The sequence below is a fragment of the Eptatretus burgeri genome, chromosome 16 (genome assembly GCF_056783735.1).
Source record: "Eptatretus burgeri isolate ZD-2024b chromosome 16, Ebu_testis_v1, whole genome shotgun sequence".
Lineage (NCBI taxonomy): Eukaryota > Metazoa > Chordata > Myxini > Myxiniformes > Myxinidae > Eptatretus > Eptatretus burgeri.
Genome location: NC_140976.1, coordinates 8,018,154 through 8,032,187, shown reverse-complemented (window position 1 = coordinate 8,032,187; position 14,034 = coordinate 8,018,154). Strand labels below are relative to the sequence as shown.

The following is a 14,034-nucleotide window of genomic DNA, read 5'->3' as shown; positions in this document are numbered from 1 at the left end:
AGAGTAGGTAGTGTGATGCAACGTGTAGGGAGAGGTGCAGGTGCTGTCTGTGCGTAGCTTAGAGGAAAACAGTGTGAGGTGCAAGTCAGTGCTCTAAAGAGCCGTTGGCACGTTTAATGCTCAATGCGTCCAAAGTGAACGAAGTAGATTTTGGGAAAGCAAGAGATAGGTAGAGTGAGTCATTGTGTAGTTTCAAACGCGTCTGGGAATTCTCCACTCGCCGGGCCCGTTCCCTGTTCGGAACCTCGCTCGCTCACACTTTCCAACAGCCGTCCACTGCTCTGCGGTCACCAGCTTGCTCTCGTGCCACCAGTTCGTTTGTGTCGAATCCCATATGCGTCAATTCCGATCTGCGCTCCACTCTGGCTTTTATAAGCTGTGTGGAAGCATGGTGTGGCCTTTGTACAGCTTCCTTTCGGGTTACTGCGATTTCTGTTCCCGTGGTTGCTGTCGAGGCTGGCAGGGATTTGCCCTCCTATTGGCCTGTCCTGTGTCCAGGTGAAACCCATTGGCTGTGCCCAGGACCTACAGCGCCACCGTCAACCAAACCAGGTGTGCGTGCGTGAGTGTGAGAGCGCACACAGTCACAATGGGATTCGATTCCTGCACAAACACAATGCATGTTCCCTTTTCACTGATATGGGGAGAGTCAATTTAGCGACACAATATACTGTACTACAGAGATAACTACATGAGGGTTCCTTTATGTGTCTTGTATGTGCCTCCCCGGGGTCTCCAAAAACCGTCACAAACCGCTTATCGAGATATCGCCCAGCCCTACAAAAGGCCATTCAAAATGCCATGTCCCAAAAACAATTTGCACACAATAGAAAACACGTTCTCTTCAGTTCATTCAAAGTTTCGAGGGCACGATAATCTCATGAGATTACAGCTATAGTAGGTGAATAAAAGTGAGTAATTTAGGTGTGACATCATCCTAGAAATGAGCTCGCTTGAATGCTGCGTCAATGGCTATTTTGGCTGGGTCCTCTGTTGTAGTCCCCATTGCCAGGCTCACGAAGCCCGATGTGCCATCGAGAGCATATATCAATCTTTTGGGATCTTCCAAAGGCTTGAGCTTGTGCAATACTATAAAGGTGGAAGTGACAATTTTATCAACACTTATCGTACTCGCACCAGCAAGCCCGTCATGATGAGATCACAAACAGGAAGGCTGGGCTTGAGGCGCTGCAACCAAACAGTGGTTCATTGACTGTTTCGTGAACCGAAAAGTTGTGGACAGATTTCGATGAAAATTTTTGGATGGGTTGGGTGTGTGACAAGGACGAACTGATTAGATTTTGGTGAAGATCCGGATCCGACTACTAGAATTTTTAGTTATTCTTCACCATTGAGAGATTGGGCCAAAAACGATATATAGCACGATATCTCAAAAATGTATTGGGCCTGATATGTTCTCGTGGTTCAGGCATTGCGTGGTGGAGGTATGCACTTTACTGAGTGCCCTTCCTGTTTGTTTTGATTTTCCCTTATTTCACTCATTTTTCTCTCTATCCCCTCTCCAGTTGCCCCATTCCCCCTCCTTGCTCCACTCTCCCATCTCAGGCTCTCTCCCTGCCTGGGGCGGTTCCCCCCACCAATCTCCCGGCCCCATGCCAACCCCCATTCATAGCCCGGGGCCGAGCAGAGAGAGCCAGCAGCTGATGAATCTCGGTAAGTTTGTCAAGGCGTTGTTGTTGTTTTTCGTTTGTTTGTTTGCATACAATATTGAGGCTCGTATAAGAGCTAATACACAAAACGTACAACAAAGGGAGCAGGAGACAAGAGGGGCAGGAGAGGGAAGCACAAAACAGTGGGGGAACAAACAGAGACATGAGATCTGTGGAAGGCAGAGGGATGGGGTGGGGTACATGGGGTAAACAAGCTGGATAATACAGGGACTTTCAGGAATGAAAGCAGGGAATTTGATTCAAGGAGGTGGGTTTGGGATGGATTAACAGGGGTAGAAAAGATCATGGTTTTGTATAGGGAAGATGAGTGATGATGGTCAACATCTGTTTTGATGACTTTGAGGGAAGAGTGGGATTTTATTTTATTTTGTTTTATTTTGAAAACGTTGTGGAGACTTGTATGAGAGCTAACACACAACGCACAACAAGGGGGGCATGAAGCAAGAGGGGCGGGAGAGGGAAGGACAAAACAGTGGGGAACAGAGACATTAGGAGATCTGTGGAACGGAGACGGATGGGGTGGGGAACATGGGGAATACAAGATGGACATTACAGGGACTTTGAGGAAGGAAAGCAGGGAATTGGAAGGAGGTGGGTTTGGGGTGGATTAACGTGGGTAGAAAAGTTTGAGGATTTGGATGGGGGACGATAAGAGGTGGTAGTGAACAGCTGTTTTGAAGGCCTGGATGGAAGAATAGGATTGAAGAGAGTGTGGGAGTTTATTCCAAAGGCGGGAAAAAAGAGCAATGAAAGAGTGAAGGTGAGCAGTGATTCGTGATGTTGGTAGTTTTACCAGATGGGGGTTGCTGACAGACGCTGAGCGTCCTGCGGAAATATTGGGGGGGGGGGAGGGAAGAATTCCCAGGATATCACAGACAGAGCAGGGGAGGGGGGTGTGAAACCGGAGAGGAGTTGGTAGAAGACAGAAAGACCACCAACCTGCCTGCGGTGAGAGAGTGAGAGGCTCAAAGATTCAGCCTCATCGCAGGAGATGTCAATGATCCAAAATGCCTTGGTTTCCACAGCGTGAAACCGAGAAAGGTGAGAGGCAGGAGCACCAGCCAAGAAGGGAGAGCAGTACTCCTTCAGGCTGCAAACGAAAGCTTTGTATGTGGTCAGGAGCTCAGGTGGGCCGAGGAAGGACTTTTCATGACAGAGGATTCCCAGTCGGCCACTGGCTTTGGAGGCCAGTTTGGAGATGCAGCTTTCCCAGGAAAGATCATGGCAGATAGTGAGAACCAGAAGCTTGAATGAAAGGACTTCTTCCAGAGGATTGTTGAGAAAGTAGGTGGGGGGGGGGATTAAACGGTCCTTTCGGAGAGACGTAGAGTGTGAGATTTGTCAGGATTGAAAGACATGTTTCACATGTTGGACCAGCTTGTGACTTTATCCAGATCTGCAGAAAGTGAAGAAGCTTCTGCTTGTCGATCTGAGGGATGACAGATGGTACGGCAGAGGGTGGAGTCATCAGCAAAGACCTTGACCTTGAGCAAATGATAGGGTGAATTGAACAGAGAGAGGGTGAGCAAGAGCAGTGGATCCGGTTTTTAGGACACGTGGGCTGATGCCCTCCGGACTGGTTGCAGAATCCGAGTCGAGGTTTGACAGCAAACTCTCCACTTCATCAGGAGAAAAGGACACAGAGTCCAGGGAAAGATGGGTGCGACTGGGTCAGGTGGGTACAGAAAGCGATGGGTTTCGGATACAAGATTCAGATGCAAACACCGAGTTTAGGCATTGAGCCTTTTCATGTGCGGTACCAGCAGTGTGGTCATTTGAGGTTAGGGAGGGGATGGAGGGGGAACCATACACCAGAAACAGATTTGAGTAGACACCACCAGAATTTGGAGGAGGGAGAGAGGTTTGAGAGTCCAGACTTGAGATTTGAAAGATGCTGTTTTCTGGCTCTCCTGAGGGTAGACACACACTCACTGTTCCAAGCTTTATGGAAGGAACTGAGATTACCCTCAGTTGGGTTTGCTTTCCATAAGGCAAAGGCAAGTTGTTTCAGGACAACTGCCACGCCACAAGCTTCAGTGTTCCATGGGCGGGAGGAAGGGAAGGATAACTGAAGACGAGAGGGGATAAATATGTGCATGAGAGAGAGCAAGTTTCTTTGAAAGAATTCCCAGGATGAGTTGATGTTGGAGAAAGTAGAGATGGGAGACCAGTCTTGAAGTTTGATGGCTGCTTGGAGACCCTGCCAGTCAGCCTGAATGAAATGTCAGACTCAACGGTGCTGAGGTGGTTCTCTAATAACAGCCAGAGATGTTTACTTTGACAAGCACATGGTCAGAAGAACCGATTGGAGTGGAGGAAGAGCAGCAGATATTTTCAGGGAAATTTGTCAAAATCAGATCCAGAAGAGATGGAGTACCGTGGGTTGAGATCCGGGTTGGAAAGTTGACCGATTGAGTCAGTCCCAATGAGTCGCAGAAGTCTTTTGCTGAAGTGCCATGACAGGTGAGAGAGGTACCCACACTGAGCTAACTGGCATGATGACAATTGAAGTCACCACTTATGAGGAAGTGAGAGTTCGGATGAGAGGATAGTAGTTGGTCCATGTTTTCAGATAGTGAGGTGTAGATGGAGTCATCACTGTTTGGTGGATGGTACAGCACACATATGAACATGAGGTGGAAGTGGAAGGGAAGCCGTAGCCAGAGGTATTCCTGGGGGTGTGGGGGAGTGAGGGCAGTGTATGGAGAGTGAGGAATAAAGTCTTTGATGAAGAGAGCATATCCTCCACCAGGATGAGGCTCAGGTCTGTCATACCGGAGGAGGGAGTAACCAGGGAGAGATACTTAGGAGTCAGAGACATCTTGAGGGATTTAAGTTTCTGTTAGGCAGATTATTCCTGGTTTGTCAGTGGCAACCTGTATGGAAAGATTTGTCAGGTTTGAGCAAATGCCCGGATATTTGAGGTCCACACTGTTAATGACGACTGAGGGGTGGAAGCTTTGAGTGCAGGGGAGGGGGGAGGGGAGGTCAAGGGAGGAGGGGGGGGAGGTAAGGAGAGTTGTTGAAAGAGTGTGGGCGATTGCAGAAGAGCGAGATGAGGAGGAGAAAAGGCCCTGTGGTGCTGAGTTGAGGTACAGTTGGGAGTAATAAGAGAGGGAGCAGAAGGCAGTTGAGGATTTGAAAAGGTAGAGTGATGAGATGGAGGAGAGAGGGCAGGGGAAGGAGGAAGCTTTGTGAATGGAGTGGGAAGGGTGAGTGGGGAGAGTTGAGGGAAAAGGTGAGGGGGGGCGTTTTTGAGAAAGGTGATCGGGAAGCTTGGAGGAGGAGTATGATGGTTGCCTTGAGAGGGGGAGGTGCGAGGGATGAATTTGCACTGATGTTGGAAAAAAAATGACGATTGAAGGAAAGCGAACATACATAGCAAAGTGGGGTTTTAAATTTTTTTAGGTCAGAGATGCGACTATAGACATTTCTTGATGGATGCAATGAAGGCAAATTGAGATTGGAGAGAAAAAAAAACGATGTAGCAGTTGGATTTTTTTGACAAGGTATGAAGGAAAGGTCGAATTGAGAGCAGTCTGTTGAAATAGAAGAAGAGTAGTGCATTATGATACAGTAATGAGAACCACACGTGTGAAAGAGCAAGATGAAGCATTAAAAGAGATTGCTTTTATTATTATTATTATTGTTTTTTGAGAGAGTTTTCATCAGATTCGGTAAAGGAAAGGATTAAGAAAAAAATTGTTAGGTAAATGGTGAATTTGGATTGGTAATCGCAGAAGGTGGAAACGGATCACGTGGTTACGGGAGGTGTGTAGTTAAAAGTGAATTTATGTCTTTATTTTATTTATTTTTAAAATAAGAAATGCATAACATTCGGACAAGGGAAGGTTGAAGTAAAATCGTGGAGGTGTATGGTGAATTTGGAACGGTAAACGCAGAGTGAAGCTGATAGATCAATGAAAAGTACCAGGAAGAAGGTGGAGAGAGACGCGTGGTTACAGGAGGTGTGTAGTGAGAAAGGATACAAGGAAAAATTATTGTTTTTTTTTTTTTTATGGATTTTTGAAGATTAGGTAAGATTCAGGAATGGAAGGTTGTGGGAAGAAATCATGAAGGTAATGTTGAGTGTCAGCTCCAATAGAAGAAAGATGGTGTGCCGGCAGAAGGGGGAAGAAGAAGGATTGGTACTCGTCGCTATGGAGGAAGGGTTGTTGTTTTTTTTGTTTTTTTAAAAAATTTAAGACAAGAAACAGAGGGTGCCATTGGGAGGGACAGATGGGGGACGTTGGGAAAAGTGGGGAAAATAGAAATTGAAGGTAATAGGGAGAGAATACAAAGGAAACGATCATACACCTCGATGGGAAGGACGAGTCGGCTCAAGGAACCCGATAAGACAAGGTCGACGAAAACTCTCAAAATAGCACGATTTTTGAAACAAAACTGAACTCGCATCACAGTAAACATGGAGGTGAGAAAACAAACAGTTAAAACCTGACATATAACTACTGGAAACTTAACTATGAGAAAGTTGGCAGAGACCACTGTAGTCCAAGAGCATTAGGTCAAAATAGGCCCTAACCTGGACATTTTTGGTAACAAGCTGATTTTTTCAGGATAGGTCCAGGAATATGTCTAGAATAACATACTAAAAGTCCTCATAAATCCTCCTTGAGCGTTTTCCGCAATCCAAGATGGCGTCCAAAATGGCCGCCTCTTCTGTTTTTCTCATAACTTTGCAAGCGGGTTTCCCCAAAACACACTTTAAATGTCTACATATATGTTTTGAAGTATGAGGAACTCATTAGAATACATCTTAAGAGATGCTGAAGCACGCAAGTACCAATAAGACCTCTTGAGTTCTTCCAAAAATCCAAAATGGCGTCCAAAATGGCCACCATATTTACTGTTTTTTGTCATAACTTTGCAAGTAGGTTTCCCCAAAACACACTTTAAATGTCTAAATATATGTTTTGAAGTATAAGGAACTCTATAGAATACATTTTAAGAGATGTTGAAGCACGCAAGTACCAATAAAACTGTTTGAGCTCTTCCAAAAATCCAAAATGGTGTCCAAAATGGCCGTCATCAACAATTTTATCTCAAAATTGCTTAAATATTTATCATTAATTAATTAACTGTGATATTTCATCCTGAAAATATTCAACAAACATTTCAATTATAAATGTGGTTGCTGTGCATACAGTATTCAAATCAATTTGAATGTTAAAGTCTAGAAGTGTGCCCTTAATCGCTTATGACATTACGAGGGAAACATTGTACCATCAGTTTGATGCTAAACAGACAGGGCGACATAAATTTGCCATATGGTCCATTTTCGTCACCTAAAGCTCGGAAATTGAAAACTTGGTGCTAACCTTTTTTTACCAACAAGATGCAGTTGATGTCTACCATGAGGTGAGTTCTATTTGAAACATTCCGTTATCATTAAGGAAGTAAAACTATTATTTTTGGTACCCAGACTAAATGCATGATCAAAATTTGTGTCTTCATGCATGTACTACACAGTACTGTGTAATATCACTTGACAGGGAATTTCTGTGGAGTAGTCTATCGTTACACCTAAAACATTGTATTGAATCATTTTATTTGTTTCATGCAGATGAAAAGAATTATAGTATGATAGAAATTAGAGAGTGTATGACACTCCTTCCTATTGGTACATGTATGCTGTATTTGTATAAAAGGTTCCTTTTTTGTGTGTGTCATGTCATTCCTATATTGTGATATGCCAGTATACATTCATTATTAATAATAGCAGACATTTTAAAGTGCCTTTTCCATTGGATACAAAGTGCTATGAGATGTCATCCCTGGTTGTCATAGGAGATAAAATATATTACCAGGCTGTGACAGTACAAGTGCAGTGCACATCTAGGGATAACAAAATAAGTTAATCTTCAAGTCACATATTACATGGCAGTGAATTTCTGTGGAGTAGCCACTATCATCATCATTTTCCTCTCGGGTTTCCTTGCGAGATTTTCTCTGCCCAATACAATTCCTACCAGACATTCTGGCACCCCACAATGAGTTGATTCATCCGTAATTTAACTTCACAGGTATCAATATGTAAACATGCTATAGAGTACTGTGATTGTGATGTGTTGTAGAAATTGCAGAATCATGTGATGGCAATCATGTGATGGCATTGGCACTTGTGTGCTTCTACATCTCTTATAATGTATTCTATTGAGTTCCTTGTACTTCAAAACATATATTTAGACATCTAAAGTGCGTTTTGGGGAAACCTACTTGCAAAGTTAAGAGAAAAATATGAAATGGCGGCCATTTTGGACGCCATCTTGGATTGCGGAAAACGCTCAAGGAGGATTCATGAGGACTTTTAGTATGTTATTTCACACACATTCCTGGACCTTTCCTGAAAAAATCAGCTTGTTACCAAAAATGTCCAGGTTAAACCCTAATGCTCTTGGACTACTGAGAGAAGCTGCCGTCGCCCCAAACCCGGAACCGGAAGTCAAGTTATCAACATCAACGTTTTTGTTTTTGACATTTATTTGCAGTGCCTGTCGCTTTGAACAGTTTGATCAAAAGATTAATCCTCACTGCACACTTGGATGACGAAAGCAATACATTTTATTATAAATGGTGGATACTTGCCCAAAATTAACCTTCGTAATCGCATTGTCCTCCCAAACGAACCTGTCCTCCCCCACCTCTTTGTTCAGCACCAAACTGTTTCCAACAGTTACTGAAAACCACAGAAAGTGGCAACATGGCTACCTGTTCTGTAGGGAGAGAGCGACAAGAGGATGAACTCTCTCCGCTCACCCCGGCCAGCCTCCAGCACCCGTTGTCCCTCATGTCGAGAATGTCCCAATTTGCACTCCCCAGCGGTGCACCACTCTTCCACGACGCCATCAAAACCATTGCGAGCTCTGAGGAGGAAGGGGGAGCAGGCATGGATGGAAGGGAGGGTGCTTCGCCGACTCTTGTGGGTGAGTCTCATCTGCCTATCCACCATTACTGTGCGTACACCAGAGAATCTTGAACATTATCAGTCTTAATGAAAACAGTTCCTTGTTTATTTCATGTTGTACCTTCCTGGTGTTATAACTTAGTATTTATTAGTTATCACTTTACACCCCCACTTACCCCAACTTCTTCTCAAATTTCCACCTACAAAGCTATGGATGCACTCGGCCTTAAGCAACCATCTTTTGCATCTGCATTTGTTCCTTGATCAGATATGGAACATGGTGACATTATTGTTGTTCTCTTCCCTCTTTTTTTGTCATCAGAGTTGATGCTAATGGAAGAGCTGGAACACTGAATGGATCAGGACGCAACGGGACAAAAGGAACAGTAGAGAGCGGGGGTGAAACACCAACAGTGGAGTTGAAGGACAAAATAGAGGGAGAATTGGACAAAGAATGGGTGTGGGGAGGAATGGGGTGCAGTAAAAGATGCATACGAGGTGGACAATATGGATACAGAAGGAGACTTTCAGGAAGGAAAAACTGGAAATTTTGGAAGGAGCAGGGGCTGGGGGAGGGGGGGGTTAACGAGGGCAGAATGGTTTTGGATTGGGGATGATGTGAGATGGTGTTGAACAGCTTTCTTGAAGACTTGGAGGGGATAATGAGATTGAAGAGAATGTAGAAGCTGGTTCCAAAGGCAAGAAAAAAGAGGAACAAAGGAGTGGAGGTGAGCAGGGATCCTGGATTTTTGGAGTTTCATCAGAAGGGGTTTTTTGGTGGATTGTGTGCATCCTGCAGGAACCTGGAGGTGAGCAGAGCAGAGAGGGCAGAGGGTGAAAGACCAGAAAGGAGGTGGTAGAAGACCGAGAGACTACCGACCTGTCTGTGATGGCATAGTGATAGGCTCATCGACTCAGCTTCATCGCAGGAGATACCAATAATCTTGAAGACCCTGGTTTCACGGCATCAAGCAGAGCAAAGTGTGAGGTGGCAGCCAAAAGTGAGGAGCAGTATTCTATGAACCTGCAAATGGATGCCTTGTACGTAGATAGGAGTTCAGGTGTGCCAAGGAATGACTTTGTACGATGGCAGGCGAATGTCGAGTCAGGGACTGGCTTTGGAGGCCAACTTTGGAATGTGGTTTGCCCAAGAAAGATCGTGAATGATAGTGAGACCCAGCAGGAGTTTGAGTGACAACTTCCTCAAGCGGATTGTTGAGAAAGTCGATGGGTTTGGGGGAGGGGTATGAGGGGTGGGGGGTGGGGGTTGCCAGACGGTCCTTTCAGACAGAAATAGTGTGAATGTGATTTGTCTGGATAGATAGACATATTCCAAGTGTTTGGCCATCTTGTGATTCTCTCAAGGTCTAAAGAGAGGGAAGAGGCTGCTGCCTGCCTGTCTGTCTAAACTCTAAAGGATGAGGGGTGTCATGGCAGAGGGTGTAGTCATAAGCAAATCGATAAAGGGGATTTTCCAGACAGAGAGATCATTTATGAAAATCATGAATAGGATTGGGCCCAGAGCACTGCCATGGGGCAGTCCAGCCTTGACAGGGAGACAGGATGAAAGGATTCTGTTGATGCCTCATTACGAGAGTAGAGGAAGTCAGTCAGCCATGTGTGGAGTTGACCTTGTATGCCATAGGCAGAGAGTTTTGAGAGTAATGTGGGATGTCACACTGCATCAACAGCATGATGTATGTCGAGAGAGACGGCCCTGATCTCATGTCTGAAATCGAGGGCCTCTATCCTTTGTTGTCCTTTCTACATTTTCATCACCTTTTTGTTTTCACTTTTCCTTGTTTCCAGATTGAGGTTCATGAACACAGTAAGCAACTTCTGTTAAACATTCATTGTATCAATAACAGAATGTTGAGTCCTTCTGAAGGTCTTGAGGAGACACAGTTCTGGTTGTGGACTTCATGATGGGAAATGCCAACAATCCTTGATGCTGTTGGCTTGGAAGCTTCTACGTGATGAAGAGGATTGGCCCATGGTGAAAGAACATGAAACCCAACAAATAAGACAAAAGCCTTGTGCACTTTGAGTGGAGAAGGCTCTCAAGGCCACTTTTCCCTCCCATGAGAGGCCATCTTTCACAGTCTTATTCATTACCTCCACCACCGAAGGTGGATGGAGGTTATGTTTTCACGTCTGTCTGTCTGTCTCTTTGTGAACAGGATTTCTCAAAAAGTTGCGGACAGATTCAGATGAAATTTGGTGGGCAGGTTGGGTCTGCAACAAGGAAGAATTGATTCGATTTTGGTGAAGATCTGAATCCGGATCCGATAATTTTTCAAGTGATTCTTCACCATTGAGTGATAGTGCTAAAACGATATCTTGCACGATATCTCAAAAAGTTATGGATGGCTTCGGACAAAACTTGGTGGATGAGTTGGTTCGGTGACATGAACAAGCCGATTAAAATATTAGTTCAGGTCCGAATCCAGATTTGGGCTATTTGTGGGATACAAAACGTAAACTAATCAGCTTGGTGGAGGTCAGCGCTCTACTGAGTGCTCTTCTAGTTGGTAGTGAGACTTCATGTTTCATTGACAGGACATCTGCAAGTGGTTTATCACAGTAAGATGTAGTTGGTGTTCCTGATGGTCCTGCCTGTTGTTACGAGACTTGCCCAGGGTTGAAGGTCATTATCCAGGTGGTTGTTCAGTCTTCGATATTCTCTGGATCAACAGATCTAAAAGCTGGAGAAGTTCGATAAACTGAAACATCTGACCAGGAACACCCCTTTCCCAGAAGAAGTATGGAAGAGAGATGGCCTTGCTGTTTGCAGAGGTGGAGGGAATATAAGCTTTCGAGAAGAAGACTAGACGTACATCCTGATATTTGGCATGAAGTGTAGTATATGTACGATACCATGTGAAAAGTTCATCGACACAACCCTGGTTATGCTTAGCATTGTCCTTTATCTTTCTCTTTTTTTTTTTTTTTTCCTTGCGCCCCCCAATACTTATTTTTCTCTTTCTCAAGCCCTTTTCACACTACAGGTGAACCCTGCTACTGAAGTTGTCAACTCGGTAAACAGAGTAAATTCCGAGCCTTTAGCGTGGGTACTTGGACCTCAAAATACGATTTATACCATTCCTGTCATATCAAAATCCCAGCACAAATACTGCAGGTCACACCTCTAATTATCCACCTCGTAGGACCCATATCTCTGATTGTCCTCTTATTAAGACCAAAACCTCTAATTATCCACCGAGGAGGACCTACACCTCTAATTGTCCACTGATTACAACCTGCCTCTCATTCATCCTTTTTGCATGCCAGGAAGGTGCTTCATCATAGTGCTTAGTCTTTTACTGAGGATGTGAATCTGTCGTCTTGTCTCGTTGCTTGTGGATGTTCAGCATCCCTTTTGGGCTCGATCTGATTGAATGTGCCATGACCGAGTTGCAGATCTTCTTCTGGTGTCCTTATTCTCAAGTTTGATGTCAACTTTCCATTGGATTGTCCTTGTTAGAAGAGGAAACTTTTGCTTTTCCGAAGTTCTTAGGAGAGATCATGTACTTTGCTATTGAATATAAAGTAAGCACAAAAGGACTTTTTTGTTTTGTTTTGTTTTGTTCTGTTTTTGATGCACTGTTTTTTGAAAGTTCAAAGCAAATCATTTTGTCCTTCTTTCCATTTTCCCTTTCTCTCATGTCCATCTCTTTGCCTCCCTTTCTAACGCCACCCCAACTCCCTTTTACAGCTTCCCAGCTCTCGCCTCCGATTCCTATCATTCGATCTGGAGCCAGTGGACTTCCAGAGTTTGATCTCACCTTAATCATGCCTGCAGAGCGACCGAGTCAGACGCTACAGTACTTTCCAACTGGCTCCACACTACCCGGTCCGCAGGCACCACAACATCCGGGCCACTTTGCAAGTTCCACCTACAGTTGCCATCCGTTCCCCGCCGGTGCCCCCGGTGCGGCTCCATTTCCGCCAGGAGGACATCCTCCTCTTAGACCAGAACATTCCAGACAACGGCGAGCCTCGCCTGGTTTATCCCGGATGGCAGCACCCAGAGATGCCGGCTGATTCAGTCCGTCGATCTCTTTTGAATCATCCTATCTTCCGCTATCCTCTCCACCACCGGATCTCCTCCACGCCTTCTTCACCCTCCCCCACAACACCGAATCTGTTCTCATCTTCTTCCTCGTATTTCCCTTTGGGTTTTCTATTATTTTCTTTTACGTTTCCTGGAAATTAAGATTAAGTTATGCAATATATGTTGCTCCTGCTTGTTGAGTTTACATTCTGTGAATAAAGTTTGAATTTTACAATCTATGTTTTACATATTTTTTCTAGAATGTATTCATCCCCCACCACGTACCTTTCACTGTGTTTTAGCAATTTTAAAATGGGAATTTTGTTTCACGTTCAAACCCCGTCCCTTCCTCGATATTCATTTTTGTGTTGCCGTACATGGCAATGTCCTGGCACGTACAGAGACTCCTTGGACATCAGAAGTGAACCTCCCTGCACCTGTGTCCCCGAAATATGCACACTCGGGTGCTGACACCCATCATTCTATTTGAAGTTATTGTGTTGAGGTTGGAACATTAAAATGCTTCCGTTTTTTTGTTTTTTTCTGCAAGCTCTAAGGATCCTGGAGGAGCTGTAACATCAACTGCAGGTGAGAGAACGCTAAACTTTGCATTTCTGACAACTACTGAGCTTTGGGGAAGCGACGTAACTTCTGGGACATTCCGTGGACCATCGACGTCTTTACGACGACACGCTTTCTCAACGCGGGATCAAGGAGGAATTCCCTCCTCCCCATCGATGCCAATTCCTCCGGGGTTTGTCCGTGCTCTGTCCTATAAATGCTGAACATCGACCGAGGAGAAGCATTTGGTGTGACTCAACCAAGGTCGGAGTTGAACCACAGACCGTGCCGAGTCAGAGCAAGCTCTCTTGGCACGATGCTCCCGAGTCTGGTTTTACTCTCCAAACCTGAGATGGTTCCATGGAGTCGTCTTTTGTGGATGAAACTTTCAGGGACATTTTGATGGGTCAAGGACATTCATGGCATTTTGACAACATCTTTTGAATTGGGGATTTTTTTTGTTTTTTTTCCCCCCCTTGTCTGCTAACTTTTGTCCAGTCTGTTTTTCGGGTTGTGTTCCAATTGTTATGCGAGAGTGGGAGGGAGCCACAATAGGAAAAGGAGGATGATGGGATAGAACAGGTCGTGGAGTTGAGAGAATGAGTAAGAAGATTTATATAAGTAAGCTGGTGGGGGCGGGGCGATTAAAAAAATAATTAATGCATAATTGCGTACGTAATAAGTAAAATCGTCCTCTGTCTCACCGGAACCTTTACCTCGTGTGTCCATCAAACGGATATAATCTAAAAGCGAAATAACTTCCGGGCAGAGGCGGAGCGAATACGCCCCTCCCACTCCTTGCG

At 44.8% G+C, this 14,034-nt stretch overlaps 1 protein-coding gene across 7 annotated transcripts in view; it reads left to right on the top strand.

Moving 5' to 3' along the window:
* LOC147010441 (uncharacterized) overlaps positions 1-12,909 on the top strand; it is a 35,450-nt gene extending 22,541 nt beyond the window's left edge. For 4 of the 7 annotated variants that reach the window (XM_085860039.1, XM_085860042.1, XM_085860037.1 and 1 more), the window contains 3 exons: positions 1,527-1,674; positions 8,366-8,665; positions 12,332-12,909. In XM_085860039.1, coding sequence (XP_085716165.1) covers positions 1,527-1,674; positions 8,366-8,665; positions 12,332-12,660 — 777 coding nt within the window. In that variant the 3' untranslated portion in view covers positions 12,661-12,909. Of the gene's footprint in view, positions 1-1,526; positions 1,675-8,365; positions 8,666-8,938; positions 9,852-12,331 lie in introns of those variants that run through there. The other 3 variants (XR_015052480.1, XM_085860040.1, XM_085860041.1) reach the window with 3 other exon arrangements.
* The last annotated feature ends 1,125 nt before the right edge of the window (positions 12,910-14,034 follow it).